Source organism: Mustela lutreola, chromosome 9 (assembly GCF_030435805.1).
Source record: "Mustela lutreola isolate mMusLut2 chromosome 9, mMusLut2.pri, whole genome shotgun sequence".
Classification (NCBI taxonomy): domain Eukaryota; kingdom Metazoa; phylum Chordata; class Mammalia; order Carnivora; family Mustelidae; genus Mustela; species Mustela lutreola.
In genome coordinates this window covers 95,346,081-95,370,709 of record NC_081298.1, presented here as the reverse complement: position 1 = coordinate 95,370,709, position 24,629 = coordinate 95,346,081, and the positions used below count along the sequence as shown (strand labels likewise).

The window sequence follows — 24,629 nt, the reverse complement described above, 5'->3', positions numbered from 1 at the left end:
AAATATAGTCAGAAACTTGGATCTACATAAAAGGAAGAACATCAAAGAAGGACTAAGTGATAGTTAAAAGAAAAATGACACACATACTTTTTTTTACTTTTAATTGATCTAACAGATAATAATCTGTTCAAACTATTGCTTGTGTGTATGTATATATGTGTATGAACAAATGACAAAATGACACAAGGGACGGGAGGAAGAAAACAGGACTATAATTGACCCTTGAACAACAGCGTGGATCCACTTACACAGTGACTTTTTTGATAAATAGAGTACTATAAATGTATTTTCTCTTCCTTATGATGGTAACATTTTCTTTATATGTTTTTTTGAAAAATATTGTATATAATACACATACTGTACAAAATATTAAGTGATTATGCTATCATTAAGGCTTCTGACCAACAGTCGGCTATTAGTAGCTTTGAGAGAGTCAAAAGTTATATGCAGAATTTCAACTGTGTGGGGAAGTGGTTCCCCTCACTGCTGTACTATTCAATATCAAACTCTCTTTTGTTATTAGAAGGTACTCACACTACCTGAAGTGCTTAGTATTATTTGAAAATGAACTTCAACTAGTTATGAATGTTCTATAAATTCTAGGGCAACCACTAAAAAAAGGTTAAAAACAATTTTTTAATTTTTTAAAGTGTAACTGATATGCTAAGAAATGAGAGAAAATATAATGTTTAATTAAAACACAAAATACAGGGAGACAAAAACTGGAATGAAGAACAAGGGCAACAAATAAAAACAGTAGTCAATATGGTAGATATTACTCCAACTATACCAGTAATAACTTTGAAAATCAATGATCTAAGTACACTAATTAAAAAACATGGGCGCCTGGGTGGCTCAGTGGGTTGGGCCGCTGCCTTCAGCTCAGGTCATGATCTCGGGGTCCTGGGATCCAGTCCCGCATCGGGCTCTCTGCTCGGCGGGGAGCCTGCTTCCTCCTCTTTCTCTCTGCCTGCCTCTCTGCCTACTTGTGATCTCTCTCTGTCGAATAAATAAATAAAATCTTTAAAAAAAATAATAATAAAAATTAAAAAAAAAAAAAAAAAAAAGATGGGGGTGCCTGGGTGGCTCAGTGGGTTAAAGCCTCTGCCTTCGGCTCAGGTCATGATCCCAGGGTCCTGAGATCGAGTCCCACATCGGGCTCTCTGCTCAGCAGGGAGCCTGCTTCCTCCTCTCTGCCTGTCTCTCTGCCTACCTGTGATCCCTGTCTGTCAAATAAATAAATAAAATATTTTTTAAAAATAGTAAAATAAAAAGACACAAAGATTGTCAGAGTGAGTCAAAAAAACAAGATCTTACTACCTGTTATCTATGAGAAAGGCACTTTATTTGCAATGACATGGATGGAACTAGAGGGTATTATGCTAAAATAAGTCAATAACAGAAAGATAATTATCATATGATCTCACTCATATGTGGAATTAAAGAAACAAAACAGGATCATAGGGGAAGAGAGGAAAAAAATGAAACAAGACGAAACCAGAGAGGGAGACAAACCATAATCATAGGTAAAGAGGGTTGCTAGAGGGGATGAGGGTATAGGAATGGGTAAGTGGGTGATGGACACTTGAGAGGGTATGTGTTGTAATGAGCACTGGGTATTATGTAAGAGTGATCAATCACAGACCTGTACCCCTGACACAAATAATACATTATATCTTAATTAATTGAATTAAAATAAAATAACATTTCTAAAGAATAAAAATAAAATTTATAATTAAATATTCAGCCCATGATTACAAGTAGGGGTGATATAACAAAGCCTGAAAATAAAGTTAAAATATCATTTTAGTAAGTGGGACAATAGTTCCTGTCCCATTGGGCTTTTCATTGAGAATAATAATAACAGTAAATAATTTGGGGAGTGTTCCTATGTGTTACGGTTGCTAACCATTTTATGTGCACAATATGACTTAATACTTAGCAAAACCTTCGAAAGTAGATGTCATTAACATTTCTATTTTATACATGTTGAAACCAAGAACCAAAAGTTTAGGTGACATTTCTAAGACTTAAAAGTGAGTTTTCGATGGAGCCATGAATCTAACACCAGAGCCGCAAACAAAAAGTGTACTACTTTTGTTTACTGGCTTTTAGCCTAGAGTGAATTTTAAACTTTTCCCCCTCTGCTGAACAAACTCTAAGGAAGGAAGTAAAATTTAGAATATACATACATACACATATGTACACACAAAAGCATATGTATATATGAATATATATATGTTGAGCTTTTCATATCTATCTACATCTATATCTATCTACATCTACCACTAGAAAGGAGGTTTCAAGTGAACAAGCCCAGGGTTGTCTAATAAATGGAAAAACAATGCCAAAAAAAAATCCACTTTATCTATTTAAATTTTTAAAGGGTGGGGGTTGGAGGAGAGAAGGAGAGAGAATCTTAAGCAGGCTCCACACCCAGCACAGAGTCCCATGTGGCACTCAATCTCACAACCCTGATAATAAGCCAATAGTAAGAGTTGGACACTTAATTGAGCCAGCCAGGTGCCCCAAGGAAGTCACTTTATTTTTTTTTTTAAGATTTTATTTATCAGAGAAAAAGAGAGAGATGGAGAACATAAGCAAGGGAGCAGCAGCCAGACGGAGAAGCAGGCTCCCTGCCAAGCAAGGAGCCCAATGCGCAACTAGATCGTAGGACTCTGGGATTGTGACCAGAGCCAAAGGTAGATGCTTAACTGACTGAGTCACCCAGGCCTCCCAAGAGAGCCACTGTAAGTATAAAGACACATATAGATTAAAAGTAAATGGATGGGGCGCCTGAGTGGGTCAGTCAGTTAAGTGTCTGCCTTCGGCTCAGATCATGATCCCAGGGTCCTGGGATCAGGCTCTCTGCTCCGTGGGGGAGTCTGCTTCTCCCTCTCGCTCCCCCTGCCTGTGCTCACTTGCTCTCTCTCTCTCACTGTCTGTCAAATAAATAAATAAAATCTTAAAAAAAAAAAAAAGTAAGCAAATGAAGAAAAACATACCATTCTAAAACTAACCAAAAGGATGTAGGAATACTTTACTAATTTCAAACAGAACAGACTTCAAAGCAAAGAAAGTCATCAGGGATAAAGAAGACCATTACATAATGATTTTAAAGGGTTCAATTCGGGACGCCTGGGTGGCTCAGTGGGTTAAGCCGCTGCCTTCGGCTCAGGTCTGATCTCAGGGTCCTGGGATCGAGCCCCGCATCGGGCTCTCTGCTCAGCAGGGAGCCTGCTTCCCTCTCTCTCTCTCTCTGCCTGCCTCTCCATCTACTTGTGATTTCTCTCTGTAAAATAAATAAATAAAAATCTTTAAAAAAAAAAAAAAAAAAAAAAAAATAAAGGGTTCAATTCTCTACATAACAACCCATAATGTATATGTGCCTAACAAAAGAGTGTTAAACTACATGAAGCAAAAACTAATTTAATTATAAGAAGAAATAGATGAATCCATTATTATAGATGGAGACTTCAACATCCTCATCATAATGAACAGATCTATCAGGTAGTGAATCAGTAAGGACATAGCTCAACAATACCATAAATCAACTGGATATAATAGATATCTATAGACTACTTCAGCCAAAAACAATAGAATACACAACTTCTTAAGCTTACACAGAACATTCACTAACACAGGTCATATTCTAAGCTATCAAACACACCTTAACAAATTTAAAAGAATAAAAATCACAGGTGCCTGGGTGGCTCAGTGGGTTAAGCCGCTGCCTTCGGCGCAGGTCATGATCTCAGGGTCCTGGGATCGAGTCCCGCATCAGGCTCTCTGCTCGGCAGGAAGCCTGCTTCCCTCTCTCTCTCTCTCTCTCTGCCTGCCTCTCCATCTACTTGTGATCTCTCTCTGTCAAATAAATAAATAAAATCTTAAAAAAAAAAAAAAAAAAAGAATAAAAATCACATGTCTGCTTTTACACCACAATGGAATTAAACTAGAAATCAAAGCAAGAATGATAACAAGAAAATCCCTAAATGTGATTTTGTTTTTGTTTTTATTAAACTGATTTATTTATTTTCAGAAAAACAGTATTCATTATTTTTTCACCACACCCAGAGCCCATGCAATCCATGTCCTCTATAATACCCACCACCTGGTACCCCAACCTCCCAACCCCCTGCCACTTCAAACCCCTCAGATTGTTTTTCAGAGTCCATAGTCTCTCATGATTCACCTCCCCTAAGTATGTGATTAACCAATATACTTCTAAACAAAGCATGAATCAAAGAATAAATCTCAAAAAAATTTAAAAGCATATTAACCTAATGTTTAACAAAAGAGTGTTAAACTTGAAACGAAAACCCAACTTATAAAAACTTGTGGGATGCAGGGAATGCATGGCATGGAAGGGAATTTTTAGCATTAAATTAGATATTAGAAAAGAAGAAATATCTAAAATCAATAACCCAAGTTTCTACATTAGGTAACTAGAAAAAGAACAGCAAATTAAGTTGAAAGCAAACAGGAAAAAAAGTAGAAGATTTAGAACAGAAATCAATGGAATTGCAAATAGAAAAAAACAGAAAAATGATCAAAACAAAAAAACTATTTCTTTTAAAGACCAATAAAATCAATAAATCTCTAGCCAGAAAGGGAAAAAAAAAAGAAGACACAAATTACTAATATCAAAAAGGAAAGAGGTGACATCACTATAAACCCCACAGACATTAAAAGGATAATAAAGAAATAGTATGAACAACCATATGCCCACAAATTTGATACCCTAGATGGAATGGACCAATTTCTGGAAATAAAAAATGTACTTAAACTCACACAAAGAGGAAGACATTCCTTCCCTTCTTTTTTTTTTTTTTAAGATTTTATTTATTGGGACGCCTGGGTGGCTCAGTTGGTTAAGCAGCTGCCTTTGGCTCAGGTCATGATCCCAGCGTCCTGGGATCGAGTCCCGCATCGGGCTCCTTGCTCAGCGGGGAGCCTGCTTCTCCCTCTGCCTCTGCCTGCCATTCTGTCTGCCTGTGCTCTCTCTCTCTGATAAATAAATAAAATCTTAAAAAAAAAAAAGTCCTTAAAAAAAAAAAAAAGATTTTATTTATTTATTTGATACAGACAGAGAGACACAGTGAGAGAGGGAATACAAGTAGGGGGAGTCAGAGAGGGAGAAGCAGGCTTCCCACTGAGCAGGGGAGCCCAATGCGGGCTCAATTCCCAGGACCATGGGATCACGACCTGAGTTGAAGGCAGATGCTTAACAATTGAGCCACCCAGGCACCCCAAAGGAAGACATCCAGAATAGGAATCTATTTATTAAAGAAACTGAATCAATAATCTTTCAAAAGAGAAAATGCCAGGCCCAGCTGGATTCAGTGGTGAATTCTACCAAACATTTAAAGAAAAAATTACACCAATTCTTACAATCTCTTTCAGAGGATAGAAGCAGAAGAAACACTTCCTAATTCATTTAATTTTACAAGGGGAAAAAAAAAACAGAGACCAACATCATCTCTCATGAATATAGATGCAAAAATCCTCAATAAAATATTACCAAATCAAATACAAAAAAGTATAAAAATAATTATATATCATGACCAAGTGGGACTTATCATTCAAAAATCAGTTAATATTATCACATCAACAGACTAAAAAAAAGAAAAATGACCCTTGTATCAATATATGTAGAAAAAGAATTTGACAAAATCCAACACGTATTTGTGATAAAAACGATCAGTAAATGAGGCATAGAAAGAAACTTCCTCAACATGATGAAGAGTATTGGCAGAAAACCTACAGCTAACTTCTTACTTTATGGTAAGAACTAGAAGCTTTCCCACAAAGACCAGGAACAAGTTAATGATATCCCATCTAACCACTCCTTTCCAACATCGAAATGGAATTCCTAGCTAATGCCATAAAACAACTAAAGGAAATAAAAGGCATACAGATTGAGAAGGAAGAAATAAAACTTTGTTTGTAGATGATCTGATCATCTATGTAGAAAATCTATAAGAATCAATTAACTCCTGGAACTACTGAGTGATTATAGCAAAAGGCAGGATACAAGGTTAACATACAAAAGTCAACCGTTTTCCTATATACCAGCAATGAATAACTGGTCTCAAAATAAAAAAGATAATACCATTTACACTAGCATTCCCAAAAATGGAATGCTTACATTAAACCTAACAAAATATCCTGCAAGCTCTCCATGAAGAAAACTATAAAATCCTGATAAACGATGTCAAAGAATAAGTAAATGGAGACATTCCATGTTTATGGATAGAAAGACTCAATATTGTCAAGACCTCCCAACTTGACATTGTTCCTCTTAACCTGACTTATATAGATTCATTGCAATGCTAATCATAATCCCAGCAAGTTATTTTTTGGATACTGACATACAGCTTCCAAAGCTTATCTGGGAAAGTTAAAAACTCAGAATACCCAATATTATACTAAAGAAGAATGAAGTTGGAGGCCTGACACTAAAAGACTCACAATTAAGCTACAGTGATTAAGACAGTGTGGTACTGGTCAAAGCATAGACAAACAGATCAAAGAGAGAACAAAACCCAGAAACAGATCCATGTAAATATAGTCTACTGATCTTTGACAAAGCAACAAAGGCATGGAGCAAAGATAGTCTTTTCCACAAATGATGTTGGAACTGAGCATTCACAGGCAAAAAAATGAATCTAGACACTGATTTAAAGATTTATTTTATTTTATTTTATTTGACAGAGAGAGATCACAGGTAGGTAGAGAGGCTGGCAGAGAGAGAGAGAGGGAAGCAGGCTCCCTGCTGAGCAGAGAGCCCGATGCGGGACTCGATCCCAGGACTCCGAGATCATGACCTGAGCCGAAGGCAGCGGCTCAACCCACTGAGCCACCAAGGCGCCCCAATCTAGACACTGATTTAAAACTCCTCACAAAAATTAACTCAAAATGGATCACAGACCTAAGTGTAAAATGCAAAGGCTAGGATATAACAAAGGAGAAAACATCAATGACCTTGGATACAGTGATTACTTTTTAGATATAACATCAAAGGTACAATCCTTGAAAGAGTAATTGATAAGATGAACTCACTATAATTAAAAACTTCTGCTCTGCAACATACAATGTCAAGAATGAAAAGACAAGCCACATATTTGGAAGAAAATATTTGCAAAAGACATGTCTGATAAAGGGCTGTTATCTAAGATATACAAAGAACTCAAAAGAATCAATAAGAAATCAACCCAATTCAGAAATGGGTCAAAGACATTAACAGATAATTCACCAAAGACATACAGCTGGAAAAGAAGCATATGAAAGGATGTTTCACATCCTATGTCATCAGGGAAATGAAAATGAAAAACGAAACTCCTAACCACTTGGGTGGCTCAGTCAGTTGAGCATCCTACTCTTGGTTTTGGCTCAGGTATGATCTCAGGATTATGATCTCAGGATCATGAAATAAGCCCCAACTCACGCTCCACACACAGTACAAGTCTCTTTGTATCTTCTCCCTCCCCCTGCTTATGCACGCTCTCTCTCAATAAGTAAATAAAATCTACAAATTAAAAATTTTAAAAATAAAACAAAACAAGATTCACTCCACACCTACAACAATGGCCCAAATCTGAAACACTGACAACACCAAATGGTGGCAACAGGAACTCTGAATCACTGTGGGTAGAAATAAAAAATGGTATAGCCACTTTGTAAGACAATTTTGGTTTCTTTTTTTCTCTCCCCCATTTAAGTGTGTGTGTGTGCGTACGCATATGTGTATGTTTTTAACTGAAGGATAGCTGACATACAAAGTTATAAACAGATTGGTAGTTTCTTACAAAACTAAATATAAGACTCTTGCCATATAATCTAGCATTTGCACTCCCTGATAATTAACCAAAGGAGCTAAAATGTCTGATTTCCACACGAAAGAACTGCATAAGGACTTTATAGCAGCTATATCCATAACTGCCAAAACTTGGAAGCCACCAAGATATTCCTCAGTAGATGAAATAAACTCTTTGGTACAGTAAGACAATGGAACATTACTCAGTGCTAAAAAGAAATGAGCTAGCAAATGATGGAAAGTCATGGAGGAAACTTAAATGCATATTAATAATTCAGAAAGGCCAACTGAAAAGGCTAAATTCTGTTTTAGTCCAACTATATGACGTATTAAAAGTACAGAGAAAGCAGAAAGATCAGCAGATGCAGCGCAAGAGGGAAGAGGAAGAAGTAGGGTGGTAAAAATACTCTGTATGATATAGTGATGGATACATGTCATTACATATTTGTCCAAACCCATAATCTATATAACACCAGAAGTGATCCCTAATGTAAACCAAGGACTTTGGGTTACTATGATGTATCAATGTAGGTTCATCAATTGTAGCAAACACACTACTCTGGAGAGGAACGCTGACAATGCCAGTGGAAGTGCATGTGTAGGGCAGGGGATCTATGGAAAATCTCCATATTTTCCTCTCAATTCTTCTGGGAAATTTATTTTTTTTTAAAGATTTCATTTATTTATTTGACACAGAGAGCAAGAAAGAAAGCACAAGCAGGAGGAGCAGCAAAGAGGCAGAGAGAGAAGCAGGTTCCCCTATGAGCAAGGATCTCGATATGGGGCCCAATTCCAGGCTCCTGGGATCATGATCTGAGCTGAAGGCAGATGCTTAACCAACTGAGTCACCCAGGCACCCCTTGTTGTGAACTTTAAACAGCTCTAAAAAATAAAGTCTTCTTTTTAAAAAGTTGATGCAGTATTAAAATAAACATTGGAATTCATTCTGCCATGATTCAACAACTGAACATTTCCCCCTATCAGTTCTATACAAACACTGGTAAATGACACTTCAATCTTAAATAGTTCACCACCACATCTGCTAAGAATAGGGATACTCACCTGTCATAAAACCACACTACTAATATCACACCTAGGAAATACTCTATACCATTTACTAACAAGTCAGCTACCTTTCTTGGAAGATAAATCTAAGAGACAAGGACTGCTCTTTTCTTTTCTTTCTTTTTTTTTTTTTTTTTTAATTTTATTTATTTATTTATTTGACAGAGATCACAGTAGACAGAGGCAGGCAGAGAGAGGGAAGCAGGCTTCCGGCTGAGCAGAGAGCGCAACGCTGGACTCGATCCCAGGACCCTGGGATCATGACCTGAGCCGAAGGCAGCGGCTTAACCCATTGAGCCACCCAGGCCTCCCAACAAGGACTTTTCTATCTTGTTCACATCTAATCTATTTAAGATTTATAGACATCTTCCTAGAAAATCAGCCAATTCATGAGAATTTTAAATCTAATTTTAAAAATAGGTATATATTATATTTTCTTACGACTTTAAAACTTCTCAATGGTATGATTAGCATACTCCTCTTAATTTATAACATTGAATTATTTTCTTGTAATCTTCTAGTTAGAGGCTGCCTATTCATGTGGAATTTTTCTAAGACTGAACTCTAAATGGTAATGTTCAATTCTATTATTTTTCCTGTTTTCTAGTACATTAGTTGATCCATTTGATTTTATAATTTCTTTCTTACTACTTTCTTAGTTTGGCTTGTTTTATTTTTACTCTTAGGTTTGTTTTATGATTTTCTTTATAAACTTAAGAGATAATGATCCATACATCAAGATGATCTAAATTCCTGACTTCAAACTCTTCCTGTCTTCAGAGGTTACCAAACAAAAAAGGGAAAAGAAAGGAGGGAGTATCCTAAGAACAGACAGTAAATCTATACATACAAAGTGAATTTTGTCATCATAGTTTGATCTGAGTAGTTAATGCCAACAAGCAATGTAACAGGGTGTCTTTAGGAGCCTACAAAATGTTATTTGTTGTCCTCTGCACTTCTGTGGACTAAAAGGCAATAAGGTAAATAAACCTGTGGTTTGGAGGTGTACCTGAACATAAAAATCAGTTCCTTGACATAGAAAACAAATAGCAAAATGACAGAAGTAGGTCATACCTTAACAGTAATTACTTTAAATGGATCAAACTCAATCAAAACATCAGGGATTGGCAGAATCGCTAAAAAAAAAAACTCATTACTCAACTATATACTATCTCTAAGAGAACCACCTTAAGGAAATTCTGACATAAGGTACAACATGGATGAACTTGAAGACATTATGCTAAATGACATACACTCATCATAAAAAGCAAATACTGTTATGATTCTACTTATATGAGGTACTTAATTAAAAGTAACTCGGACTTTTAATTGACAGACTGAGCCTGGGTGGCTCAGTCTGTTAAGTGTTTGCCTTCTGCTCAGGTCACAGTCCCAGAGTTGCACCAAGTCGGGCTCCCTGTTCAGCAGGGAGTTTGCTCCTCCTCCTGCCCCTCGCCCCACTCGTGCTCTCTTTCTAAAATAAATACATTTTTTAAAAAATCTTTTTAAAAAAATCATAGGGGTGCCTGGGTGGCTCAGTCAGATAAACATCTATCTTCAGCTAAGGTCATGATCCCAGAGTCCTGGGATCAAATCCCACAGTGGGGTCCCTGCTCAGTGGGGAGCCTGCTTCTCCCTCTCCTTCTGCTGCTCCCCCTACTTGTGCTTGCTCTCTCTGTGTGTGCCAAATAAATAAATAAATCTTTAAAAACATCATAAAGACAGAATGGTGCTTACCAGGGGCTGGCAGGAGGGTAGAAAGGAGAGAAATTATTTAACAAGTACAAAGTTTCACTCTTGTAAGATGAAAAGTTTCTGGAAATGGGATGATGGTGATTATTTCAAATATATATATAAATCTAAAATCCAATCTAATTTATACTTTGTTTTTAAGATTTTATTTATTTTTTTGACAGAGAGAGATCACAAGTAGGCAGAGAGGCAGGCAGAGAGAAGGGTGGGAAGCAGGCTCCCCGCTGAGCAGAGAGCCCGATGCAGGGATCGATCCCAGGATCCTGAGATCATGACCTGAGCCGAAGGCAGAGGCTTAACCCACTGAGCCACCCAAACGACACCTAATTTATACTTTTAAAAAACTTTTCCAAAAGAGATAAGCCAAATAATTATGCTGTATCACTGACAAAAAATTTTCTAAAAAACTATGAATTAGGTCATAAAGTCTATGCATTAACAGTTTTATAGTATTAATAGTAATGATAATAACTGCCAATTATTGAGAACTAGATACCACATATTCCACTAAGCATTATCTCATATAACCCACATCAAAACCCTGTAAGTCAGGTACTACTGTACCCCATTACTATTCATGAAAGCGGACCAAATGCTGTATCCACAAGAGAAGAGACAAATTATGATATAGTCTTACACTAGAATACTTACAGTACTAAAAATGAATAAACTAAAACTACACCCATTGACACAGAGCAATCTCAAAAACCCAAGTCTGTGTGAAAAAAGTAATTCTCAGAATTTTCTGAGTAATTCCATCTATTAAAGAAATTAAAACTACACTGAACAACAAGAGAAAATCAGTACATGTCGGGATGAAGACACAAAGGACTTCAATGGTATTTGGTAACATTCCATTTTTCAAGTTAGTGGGCTAATATATATAGGAATTATTTTTATTTTCTTTATTCTTTATATGTTTTATATGTTTCATATATATTTTCTTTATTATGCATCAAATGGTTCACAACTGAAGCAAAGTAAGTACTATTAAAAAGAAAATCATTTAAACATAAGTTATTATAGCTCTATGTTCTTAAGTAGATAATATATATCTGAATATGGCTGGACTTCTTCTGTACCCCAAGTTATCACCTTCATGAGAAAATACAAATGACAAGGCAAATTTATTCTTATTTTCCTAAGGAGATAATTTTTTTTTTCAATAGATGAGTTTGGAAGTAATCAAAAACTATTGAACCTAATACTTAAATATTAATTTTAAAGAAATAAGACTTCTAACACTTTATCCAAAGACTATTAATGACTCAGCCCATGTCATCAATGCCCAAGTAAAAGATACCAACTCTATAATGCCCTTTCTTTCACATTTTCTCTCTTCATTTCTAGATTTCTTTTATACCTTGGACAAGTCAGTTGTTCTCTCATTAGCAAACAACTTTGCTTTGATCTCTTCTACTTTTCTCCTGTCATCTTCATTTAATTCTGAAATGGAGTAGCCACATTCATGAGCCAAATTAAATTTCAGATTCCAGGCTGAAAAGATAATATAAAAACACTTGAGATAATGCAATGCAAAAATGATAATTTTCAGTGATTACAAGAGCACAGAAAACCATCAATATATCCAGCTAAATGCTACCACAATACTTAGCAAAATGTGTTCTCATATGACAAACTATTATAAGTTCTAGAGCAATCATTTCACTGAAAACTGTGATTTTTAAAAACCACATTCTACAGATATTTCTCCAAAGAGGCCACTTTAACCACGATTTTCAATTATTTTTATCTTAATCTTCCTTCCAATCAGGATGGTCCCTTTCCCTGCCCTATTAGGTCCTGTTACAGTTACTGTTGCTTCCATGAGAGCTGATACTTAAGTTTTCTGGAGTCAGAACATATGTAAGTGATAAAAGGAACAGCGTAGGTAGTTTATCTCAAGGGAAAACTTATAAACAAATCAGGGAGGCCTGAACTGTTGGCTGTTAAGTCGCTCTCTAAATATATTCCTTATTTTATCTTAAAAAAAACTTTTTAATGGCATTCTACCATTAGAGACTAATGAGATTGGTAAATATCCTCTTTCAAAGCTCCAACCCAAGTTTTAGTGTGAAATACTTGTTCTTTCTAATGTCTAAAATACGCTCTAAGAATTTTATTAGAAAAGGAGAAATGTATATATAGTTTTATGATACAGTTTGATTTAGAGCAGAGCAAATTGTTTTAATTTTTTTTTTCTGCCTCCAAAATAGAATAATACTGTAATAGGAGAATTAAGGAAACAGGAGAACTTCAGGAATCTGAAAACCCAAGCTATCTTCTTACTCTCCTTCAGGCTTTAGAAACTATCTAAGACCCTAAACTCAAACTAGCACTATTAATACTGTGACTTAGTTACACTATTGGTTAAATGGACTTACTCTGGATTACGGTGGAAAATGTAATCATTCTAACAGTCCTACAAGAATATAAATTCAGACTCCACAAATACTTAACTTTAAATAAATTAAAGTATGATGTTTATAAGCTTGACCTCCCTTTATAACAAACTATCAGTTCCTACCTCGTGCTCGTACTCGACATTCCTCTTCTTCTGCATTTCGGAGTATTTGTTTAGCATGATTCAATGACGATTCACATTTCAGAAGGTTTCTGACATGTGCAGCCAGTGAATCTACACTGCTACCACCAGCATCATCACTCTCCAGCACACCTTCTTCCTCTCTACTATCTGTCAAGCTTGCCTTGGGTGAAGCATATGGAAAGAAGTTTAGAAGGACATCAGAAACTGACTCCAGTGAATTACTGTCCCACGAGCAGGAGCTGGCATCACTACTTGAATCACTTTTAATGATAGTCATCATAGGTATAACAATTTTATTCCCAATGGTTCCACTATACCCTTCAGGCTCAGATCTCATTACAGATTTGGCTGCTCTATATTGCCGAAGGGTTTCATCTACTGTCACTCTGGCTTTGCTTTCTGCTTCCTGTAGAGGACTTCTAAATGTAGTTGACCTAATGAACTCCCAATTCTCAATGCCTCTCTGGCATTTCAGATTTGCCTGTGTGCTAATATCCTTCTGTATGCACTTGTTGCTTGGGCTTTCCTCTGCAAATGGCAGACTCTGAGGCAAATCACCATTAGATTCATCAGCTGTGAGGGGTTCTTTGAAGCAAACCACCTTCTTAGATTGTATAAATGAAATATCATTAACATCTCTGAAAGGGACAAGGGGAGCAGAAAAATTGCATCGTTTCAGTGCTATATTTTCTGCCTCCATTAAAAGGTTCCGAATCTCTCTAAGCGTTTTGGAGCTGCTGCTTGTATCTTGAATTTCCTCAGACCCAACATCTTCAAAACCTGAAGATTCTGGTTTACTTATTACAACTCTACCATCAGTCTGAGAACTTAAAGGCATAGTGTTTGAGATAACACTGGAGTTCGAAGAATCCAAATTATCTATTAGCATTTGAACATGGTCTGAAACAAGTTTCTGCTTCTCACTATGTGAATAAGTTCCAGGGGTAACTGTTGATAACCCAGTAATCTGATCAACTTGCCCAACACCCCCTGAGAACATCAGAGCATCTTGCATTACATGTCTATCTGGAAAATTCTGTTTATAGAATATATTTGGTTTCTGTCTGTGTGAAAAGGAACTAGAAGGAACTGTTGGTAACAGACTTTTCTGGTCAGCTGGTACAGGAATTGTTGAAACCTTCAGTGCATCTTCAGCTAGATGTTTGTCTGGCAATTCCTGTGGGTAGGAAATATTAGATTTCTCCCTGTGGGAATAGGAACTAGAAAGAGGTATTGGTATCCCAGCGTTCACAACAGTTGGTTCAGAGATAGGTGAAATTTTCAAAATATCCTCACTACAATGTCCATCTGGCAGTTCTTTTTGAAAGAAAATACTGGGCTTTACTCTCTGAGAAGAAGAATTATGAGAAACTGTCAGTAATGGAGTTGTGTGGTTATCTGGTCCAATCACAGTTGAAATTTTGGGCTCTTCTCCTTGTGAGTAGGAACTAAGGGGAGCTGTTAGTAACTCAGTGTTTTGGTCATCTGGTAAAGTCACAGGTGAAAGCTTGAGTTTCTCTTTATGTGAGTAAGAGCTAGAAGGTCCTATTGGTATCTCAGCTTTCTGATCAGCAGATCCAGGAAGAGCAAAAATCTCTGGCAACTCCTGCTGTTTAAAAATACCGTCCTTCTCTCTGTATGAGAAGGAACTAGAGGGAATTATATGTATTCCAGTCTTCTGGTCACCTGGTCCAGAAACAGCTGAAACTTTCAGAGCTTCTTCAGTAACACCTGGCGACTCCCTCTGGTAAGAAAAGATGGGGCTCTCTCTATGTGAATAGGAAGCAGAGGACCCAAATCGTATCCCAGTCTTCTGGTCAGCAGACCCAGGAGCCCCTAAAATTTTTACAATACCTTCATTAGGATCTGGCAACTCCTGCTGGTAAGAAATGATGGGCTTCTCTCTATGTGAGTAAGGACTAGAGGTTACTACTGGTATTCCAGTCTTCTGGTCACCTAGTCCAGGCACCCTGAAAACATTTAAAGATGCTTCAGTAAGATCTGGAAACTCTTGCTGATAGATGATGGGCTTATCTCTATGTGAATAAGAAGCCGAGGTAACTGTTGGTTTTCTGGTCTTCTGATCACCCGGTCCAGAAACAGCTGAAATTTTCAGAGCTTCTACAGCCAGCTGATCATCTGACATGGGTTGTTGGTACAAAATACTGGGCTTCGCTCTATGAGAGTAAGAAACAGAAGATACTATTGGGATCCCAGTGTCCCGGTCAGCTGGTCCAGGAGAAGGTGAAACATTCAGAGCCTCTTCAGTGAGAGGTCTATCTGATAAGGCTTGCTGATAGAAAATAATGGGCTTCCCTCCAAGTGAATAGGAACTTGAAAGTACCGTTGGTATCCCAGTCTTCTGATCACTTGTTCCAGAAACAGCTGAAACTTTCAGAGTCTCTTCAGTTAGATGACTGCCTAATAACTCCTGCTGGTAAAAAATATTAGACTTCTCTCTGTTTGAGTAGGAACTAGAAGGTTCTGCTGTTAACCCAGTCTTCTGGTCAGTTGGTCCAGGAATAGTTGAAACTTTCAGAGCCTCCTGAGGTACCTGGCCATCTGTCAAGCCCTGTGGGTAGAAAATGATAGGCTTCTCTCTAGGTGAGTTGGAACTAGAAGGTTCTGATGGCAACCCAACCTTCTGGTCAACTGGTCCAGGAATAGCTGAAACTTGCAGAGCCTCCTGAGACACCCGACTGTCTGTCAAGCCTTGTGAGTAGAAAATAATGGGCTTCTCTCTATATGAGTGGGAACTGGAAGGTACTGATGGCAACCCAGTCTTCTGGCCAGGTGGTCCAGGAACAGCTGAAACTTTCAGAACCTCCTGAGGTAACTGACTATCTGCCAAGCCCTGAGGGTAGAAAATAATGGGCTTCTCTCTATATAAGTAGGAACTGGAAGGTTCTGATGTCAACCCAGTCTTCTGGTCAGCTGGTCCAGGAATCGCTGAAACTTTCAGAGGCTCCTGAGATATCGGACTGTGTGTTAAGCGCTGGGGGTAGAAAATAATGGGCTTTTCCCTATATGAGTAGGAACTGGAAGGTTCTGATGGCAACTCAGTCTTCTGGTCAGCTGGTCCAGGAATAGCTAAAACTTTAAGAGCCTCCTGGGATACCTGACTGTCTGCCAAGCCCTCTGGGTAGAAAATAATGGGCTTCTCCCGTGGTGAATAGGAACTATAAGATTCTGATGGCAACCCAATCTTTTGATCAGTTGGTCCAGGAACAGTTGAAACTTTCAGAGGCTCCTGAGGTACCAGACAGTCTGTCAAGCCCTCTGGGTAGAAAATAATGGGCTTCTCCCACGGGGAGTAGGAACTAGAAGGTTCTGGTGTCAACCCAGTCTTCTGGTCAGCTGGTCCAGGAAAAGCTGCAACATTCAGAGTCTCCTGAGGTACCTGGCCATCTATCAAGCCCTGTGGGTAGAAAATAATGGGCTTCTCTCTAGCTGAGTAGGAACTAGAAGGTTCCGATGGCAACTCAGTCTTCTGGTCAGCTGGTCCAGGAACAGCTGAAATTTTCAGAGCCTCTTCAAGTAAATGACTACCTGGCAAATCCTGAGGGGGAAAAATAATGGGCTTCTCTTGTGGTGAGTAGGAACCAGAAGGTTCTGGTGTCAACCCAGCCTCCTGGTCAGTTGGTCCAGGAACAGATGAAACTTTCAGAGCCTCCTGAGGTACCTGTCCATCTGTCAAGCCCTGTGGGTAGAAAATAATGGGCTTCTCTCTAGCTGAGTAGGAACTAGAAGGTTCCGATGGCAACCCAGTCTTCTGGTCAGCTGGTCCAGGAATAGCTGAAACTTTCAAAGCCTCTTCAAGGAACTGACTGCCAGGCAAGGCCTGGGGGGAAAAAATAATAGGCTTCTCTTGTGGTGAGTAGGAACTAGAAGGTTCTGGTGTCAACCCAGTCTTCTGGTCAGTTGGTCCAGGAACAGCTGAAACTTTTAGAACCTCTTGAGGTACCTGGCTGTCTGTCAAGTCCTGTGGGTATGAAGTAATGGGCTTCTCTCTAGGTGAGTCAGAACTAGGAGGTTTCAATGGCAACCCAGTCTTCTGGTCAGTTGGTCCAGGAACAGCTGAAACTTTCAGAGCCTCCTGAGACACCTGGCTGTCTGTCAAGTCCTGTGGGTATAAAGTAATAGGCTTCTCTCTAGGTGGGTAGGAACTAGAAGGTTCTAATGGCAACCCAGTCTTCTGGTCAGCTGGTCCAGAAAGAGCTGAAATTTTCAGAGCCTCTTCAAGTAACTGGCTGCCTGGCAAGGCCTGAGGGGAAAAAATGGGCTTCTCCTTCGGTGAGTAGGAAGTAGGGGGAACTACTGGTATTCCAGTCTTCTGGTCAGTGGGTTCAGAAACACCTGTAACTTTTAGAGCTTCTTCAGGTAGATGACTGTCTGGCAAGCTCTGTGGGTAGAAAATAAAGGGCTTTTCTATATCCGAGTAAGAAGCAGAAGTTATTGTTGATATCTCGGTCTTCTGGTCAGTAGGTTCAGGAGTAGGTGAAACTTTCTGAGCCTGTTCAGTTAGAGAACTATCTGTCAACTCCTGTTCGTAGAAAATATTGTGCTTCTCTCTATGTGAGTAGAAATTAGAAGCTTCTGATAGTAATCCACTATTTTTTTCAGCTGGTTCAGAAGCAACTGAAACTTTCAGAGCCTCTTCAGATTGATGACTGCTTGGTAAGACCTTTTGGTAGAAAATACCAGGCTTCTCTCTATGTGAGTAGGAACTAGAGGATACTGCTGGTATCCTAGTCTTCTGGTCACCTGGTCTAGGAGGAGATGAAGCTTTCACAGCCTCTTCAGTTAGAGGACTATCTGGTAATACCTGCTGATAGAAAACATTGGGCTTCTCGCCAAGAGAGGAGGGCCTAGAGGGCACTACTGGTATCCCAGTATCCTGGTCACCTGGTCCAGGAACAGATGGAACTTTCTGAGCCTGTTCAATTAGATGACTATCTGACAACTCCTGTTTGTAGAAAATACTGGACTTCTCTCTACGTGAGGGGAAAGTAGAGGTTGGTACCCCAATCTTCTGCTCAATGGATCCAAGAGCAGAAAATTTCAGAGCCTGTTCAGTTAGATGACTTTCTGGCAATGTCTGTTGATAGAAAATAGGGGGCCTCTCTCTGTGTAAGTAAGAAGTAGAGGGTATCCTAGTCTTCTGGTCAGCTGGTTCAGGAAGAGCCACAATTTTCTGAGTCTGTTCAATTAAATGACTATCTGGCAAGACCTGTTGGTAAAAGATACTGGGCTTCTCTCCAAGTGGACATGAATGTGAAGATAATGTAGGTATCCCAGTGTTTTGATCAGCTGGCCCAGGAACAAATGAAACTTTCAGAACCTGTTTAGTTAGATGACCGTCTGACAACTGTTGCTGGGAGAAAATAATGTGCTTCTCTCTTCGTGAATAGGAACTAGAAGGAACTATTGTCTTTTCAGTCCCCTGGTCAGCAGATACAGGAACAGCTGAAATTTTCAGAGTCTCTTCAGTTAGATGACTGTCTGGCAAGGTCTGAGGGTAGAAAATACTATGTTTCTCTCCACGTGAGTAAGAACTTGGAAGGACAGTAGGTATGCCACTCTTCTGGACAGGAGAACCAGGAACACCCGAAACTTTTACAGTCTCTTCAGTGAGATGATCGTCTGGCGGTGCCTGCTGGTAGAAGATATTATGCTTCTCTCTACGTGAGTAGGAACTTGGAATGACAGCAGGTATGCTAGTCTTCTGGTCAGGAGGATGAGGAACACCCAAAACTTTCAGAGCCTCCTCAGTTAGATGACTGTCTGGCGGGGCCTGTTGGTAGAAGATATTATGCTTCTCTCCACATGAGTAGGCGCTTGGAAGGACTGTAGGTATGCCAGCCTTCTGGACAGCAGGACCAGGAACAGCCAAAACTTTTAGAGCCTCTTCAGTTAGATGACTGTCTGGTAAGGCTTGTGGGTAGAAAATATTGGGCTTCCCTCTTTGTGAGTACGAACTAGAGGGTACTGTTGATATCTCAGTCTTCTGGTCAGCTAGTTCACTAACAGCTGAAAGTTTTAGAGTCTCTTCACTTATCTTACTATCTACTGGTGCCTGCTGGTTGAGTTTATCAGTATGCTGACCAACAGTATTCTCTTGAGGAGACCTTAAAGCCAACTGAGGAAAGTCCTCGGGGAACAAGGAGAAAAGAGATCCAGTATCTGAATCTCCAGCAGTAGCAGTGATGCCTGGTTTCGAGCTGGAATAAGTAACTTCAGGTATGCCTCCTTTAGAAGTATCTCCTAAAAAAAGAGACTTATTAATACTAATATTATATGTTTTTTAATTAAGAAACATTTCTTTTATGCATAAAAGAAATAAAGCTTTCCTTCCTTTGACCTTTACACTTCTAGTAAAGAATCCTAAGAAAACAGTCATAAAAGGAGACAAATATTTACAAAAATATTATAAAGCCATTTACAACAGCAAACTAAGGTAGACATAGTTTAAATATTCAGCAATAGAATAATATTTTAAAATAGCAGCATATCCATTTAATATGATAGGTGGATCTTTATTAAAATTTGGATATTTAAAGAATTTTTTTAAAAGATTGTATTTATTTTTTGACAGACAGAGAGATCACAAGTAGGCAGAGAGGTAGGCGGGGGGGGGGGGGGAATGCAGGCCCCCCGCTGAGCAGAGAGCCCGTTTCATCCCAGGACCATGACCTGTCCTGAAGGCAGAGGCTTAACCCACTGAGCCACCCAGGTGCCCTTAGGATATAACTTTAAAAATTAACTAGAAAATAATTTTAAAAATTAAAATGCGACACTAGAAAACATTCACTAAGCCCAATAAAAAGCAGGGAGAAACATAACAAAAAAACAAAACAAAACAAACAAAAAAACAAGAAACATGGAAAACAAAAAGTAACCCAGCAAATATATATCCAATCTTAATAATGGCATTGAACATGAGTTGATTAACAGTCACATTAAAAGGCAAAGACTGTCAGTCTGGATTAAAACAAAACAAAACAAAACAAACCCAGGAGATCCAACTATATAAGCTGTTTACAAGAAATACACTTTAAGATTTTTATTTTTAGGGGTGCCTGGGTGGCTCAAGTGCGTTAAAGCCTCTGCCTTCGGCTCAGGTCACGATCCCAGGGCCCTGGGCTCGGACCCTGCATCGGGCTCCCTGCTTGGCAGGGAGCCTGCTTCCTCCTCTCTCTCTGCCTGCCTCTCTGCCTACTTGTGATCTCTGTCGGTCAAATAAATAAAAATTAAAAAAAAAATTTTTTAAGACTTTATTTATTTATTAGACAGACAGAGATCACAAGTAGGCAGAGAGGCAGGCAGAGAGTGGAGGGAAGCAGGCTCCCTGCCGAGCAGAGAGCTGGACTCAGGGCTGGATTCCAGGACCCTGGGATCGTGACCTGAGCCGAAGGCAGAGGCTTTAACCCACTGAGCCACCCAGGTGCCCCAAGAGATAACACTTCTGATTAAAAAAAAAGAAAACAGGTTGAAAGTAAAGGGATGAAAAACATATGCCATACAAGCAGCAAGCATAAGAACTGAAGTGACTATACTGATGTAAGAGAAAATAGACCTTAAAACAATGTTACTAGAATTAAAGGGCAACCATTTGTAACAACAAAAAGGTCAATTCACCAGGAATATACAACAATTATAAACATAAATGCACTTAATATCATAGTCTCAAAAGATATGAAGCAAGTAAGACAGAAAAAATGATAAAACAGACAATTATAGTTCAAGATTTCAATAGCTTACTTTCAAAAATAGAGAAAACTAGGCAGAAGATCAACAAGGATACAGAAGACTTGAACACTATATGCCCACCAGAACTAAGATACACGTATAGAACACACCACCTAACAACAGCAGAATACACATTCTTCTCAAGAGTAAACCATACATTCTACAGAATAAACTACACACTAGGACATAAAAGCAAGCTTCAGTAAAATGTAAATGAACTAAAATCATACAAAGCAGGTGTTCTCCAACAAAAATGGAATCAAATGAGATATTAATAACAAAAGGAAAGTCAAAAATATGTGGAAATTAAACAAGACGTACCCAAATATCCACGGGGTCAACAAAAACAAATTGCAATGGAAACTTAAAAATATTTTAGATGAAAAACAAAAACACAAGAAACGAAAACTCTGAGCATGCCACTAAAGTAGTGCTTAGAAATTTCTAAATGTAAACACCTAATATCAAAAATAAAGTCTCGGAGTGCCTGGGTGCTCAGCTGGCTAAGTGTCTGCCTTCAGCTCAGGTCATGGTCTCAGGGTTCTGGGATCAAGGACCACATCAGGCTCCCTGCTCAGCAGGGAGTCTGCTTCTCTCTGTCCCTTTGCCCCTCCCCATAGCTCATGTGCACTCTCTCTCTCTGTCTCTCAAATAAACAGATGAAAAATCTTTAAAAAAAAAAAAAAAAAGGTTTCATATCAATAACCTATTCTTTCACCTCAAGAAATAGTAAAAAGCACAAACCAAAGCTGAAGTATGAAAGGAAGGAAAAAATAAAGACTAAAATTGGAACAAAACAGAAATTCAAATGGAAAGAAAAGAGATCAGAAAAAGTAGAGAAACCAAAGTTTATTTCTTTGAAAAGATGAACATAATTGACAAAACCTGGCTAGACTCACTAAAAAAAGAAATAGAAAATTCAAAATATTGAAATCATGAATGAAAGAAGGGGTATTATTACCAATCTTCCAAAATAAGAAGGATTATATGCAAATACCATGAACAGTTATATGCCAACAAATTAGATAACCTAGGTGGAATGGACAAATTCCACAAAGGACACAAATTATGAAAACTGATTCATGAAAATTATAAAATATAAATACTTATAGCAAGCAGAGAGATGGAATTAGTAATTTTAAAACTTCTACAAAGAGGCAGGCAGCCTTCAACCAATAAAAACTAATCCTTTACGAACTCTTTCAAAAACTAGAAGACAACACATCTCATCCCAACTTGTGACATTAGCAAAACTAGAAGAGACAAAGCTTCTCATTCCAACTTGTGACATTAGCAAAACTAGAAGAGATAATGCTTCTCACCTCAACTTGTAACATAGTATTATTCTTGCACCAAAGCCAATAACAAAAATCACAAAAAATGTACACACCAATACCCACTATGAATATAAATACAAAAGTCCTCAAAAAATTACTTGCCAAAAAAATCCAACAACATACAAAAAGAATTATATGCCATAACCAAATGGCATATATAACCAAGACTGTAAGGTCGGTTATATGAAAATTAACATTATACTATATTAGGAGAATATAAGACAAAAACCATGTGATCATCATAAAAGAGACAGAAAAAAAAATCTGACAAAATCTAACACTCTTATACGGTAACAAGATAAATATGCTCTAAAAAATACAAATAAAGGGAGTCCTCAACCTGATAAAGATAGTCTACAAAAATCCCACAGCTAACATCATACTTAATGATAAAAGACTTCATATCTTTCTACAAAGATCAAGAATAGACAAGGATGTCTGTTCTTGCCACTTTTATGCAACACTGCACTGAAGGTTCTAGTTGGGGGCAGTTGGGAATCTGAAATATATAAAAGGCATCCATGTTGGAAAGAAAGAAGACTATATTTGAAGATGACATGGTCATGTATATAAAAATTATAAGAAATCCACACAAAAATATATTTGAGATAATAAATAGTTCAGCAAGATTGCAGCTATACAATTAACAAAATTCAACTGTATTTCCATATACTGGCAATGAATATTCCAAAAATGAAATTAAGAAAACAGTTTCTTTTTCAACAAGAAGATTAAAATACTTAGAATTAAGTTATCAAAGGACTGCAAGGTTCATACACTGAAAACTACAAAATATTTTTGAAAAAATAAAGAAAACCTAAATAATGAAAAGATGTCCCATATTTATAGGTCAAAGCATTTAATATAAAATGGCATTCTATCAAAGGAAAGACAACGCACATTCACAGATCTAAACATTTAATATTTACTGATTCCCTTCCACTGTTTTTCATCCACCACATCCACCCACTCAACAAATCCCTCAGCAAAACTGAGGATCAACCTAACTCAATCTCTGCAGTCTTGAGTTTTAGAAGAGAAAAACCAGAGATTCTAGTAAGGCTGGCAACATTACAGAATCATCTCCAACCTCAGCTGACTTCTCAGAACTACCAGCCAGCTCTTTTGCTTGTTCTTGGTCAGCTGCAATTCCTATTCACCTTAACATACATTCTGAGCCTGCACCAATCTACTCTCCTCAAACCTCCTTTATCACTACCTCCCCTCAGCAGAGAATCTTGCTTTCTACCTCAGAACTGATCTTTGTTTCCTCTCTACAAATTTATTTGGATCCACTCTTTTCCTCTTGTGCTCCATTAATTTCTTTCTTCCCTTCAAGTCACAGAAAGGAATGCAGAAATAATAAACTGACTCTAATAGACTCCACCATGTAATTCAGTTCTAAACACTGCCATAGAGAAGGCAATAAAAAACCAAATGATTCACCTAATAAAAGATCTGGGGATTTATAAATACACCTAATCCAAAGTTAACATTATTGAAAGTGTTCAAAAATAAAACATTAGTTAGCCACAGCAATGTATTTTTAGCAAGCTAGTCACACAAACATCTAATATCTTCTTTTCTACATACCTGCTATATGTTTAAGAGACTTTTGCACAGTGTCAGGAGATACCCTCAACATCCTGAGATCTGAAGAGTGATACTCCAACTCTATGGTTGGCTCATCAGGAGTAAATGGAGGCAATGTGGATGAAAACGTCTGATTAGTGTCCGTATTAGAACAACCTACCTATAAAAAGAGAGAAAAAAATGAAGAAAATAGGATTAATAGTAGGCTTCACCTAATTAAAACAAACCTAATTTTTATGAAAATGAATACTTAACAGTTTAAACAGTTCCTTAAGCTCAAATTCTCAACCCTCCTAAATTCATTTACAAGTCGTATCTTATTTGGTCAATTCTAAGAAGGCTCTACAAATTACTCTTGAGGGTCTGGAAGTCTGCCTATATAGAAAATTACAGATAGGAAGCCTATCTGGTTTGTTCCATATAATGGTATGATCACTGAAGAATGTGAACTTTGGTATTACTCTTGACAAGCTCAAGGATTTTTTTTTTTTTAAAGGAGAGGTTACGTTGTAAAAAGGAAAGAGAAAAGAAGGAATGAGAGAACAGGAATATTTTCAAGAAATCCACAAATGTTTAGAAAAAAAAACTAAAGTATCAAAGAACTGAATCTATGATCAATCACCAAAAAGCCTAAGTCCTCAAATTTCTTTAAACAAGAATAGTGGGAAATACAAACTGACAGTGAAGTAAAGGTTGAATGCTGAAAAAGAAGTTCTCAAAGTTTCATCAGATCCCAGCAAGTCCTTACTAGAAAAGAAATTAGAAACCA

The 24,629-nt window shown here is 37.9% G+C and overlaps 1 protein-coding gene across 4 annotated transcripts in view; it reads right to left on the bottom strand.

The window, feature by feature from the left end:
- ALMS1 (ALMS1 centrosome and basal body associated protein) overlaps nt 1-24,629 on the bottom strand; it is a 211,932-nt gene that overhangs the window by 140,630 nt on the left and 46,673 nt on the right. For all 4 annotated transcript variants that reach the window (XM_059188066.1, XM_059188063.1, XM_059188065.1 and 1 more), the window contains 3 exons: nt 23,861-24,020; nt 13,161-19,445; nt 11,997-12,130 (listed from right to left, as the gene is read on the bottom strand). In XM_059188066.1, the coding sequence (XP_059044049.1) occupies nt 11,997-12,130; nt 13,161-19,445; nt 23,861-24,020 (6,579 nt within the window). The remainder of the gene's footprint in view (nt 1-11,996; nt 12,131-13,160; nt 19,446-23,860; nt 24,021-24,629) is intronic.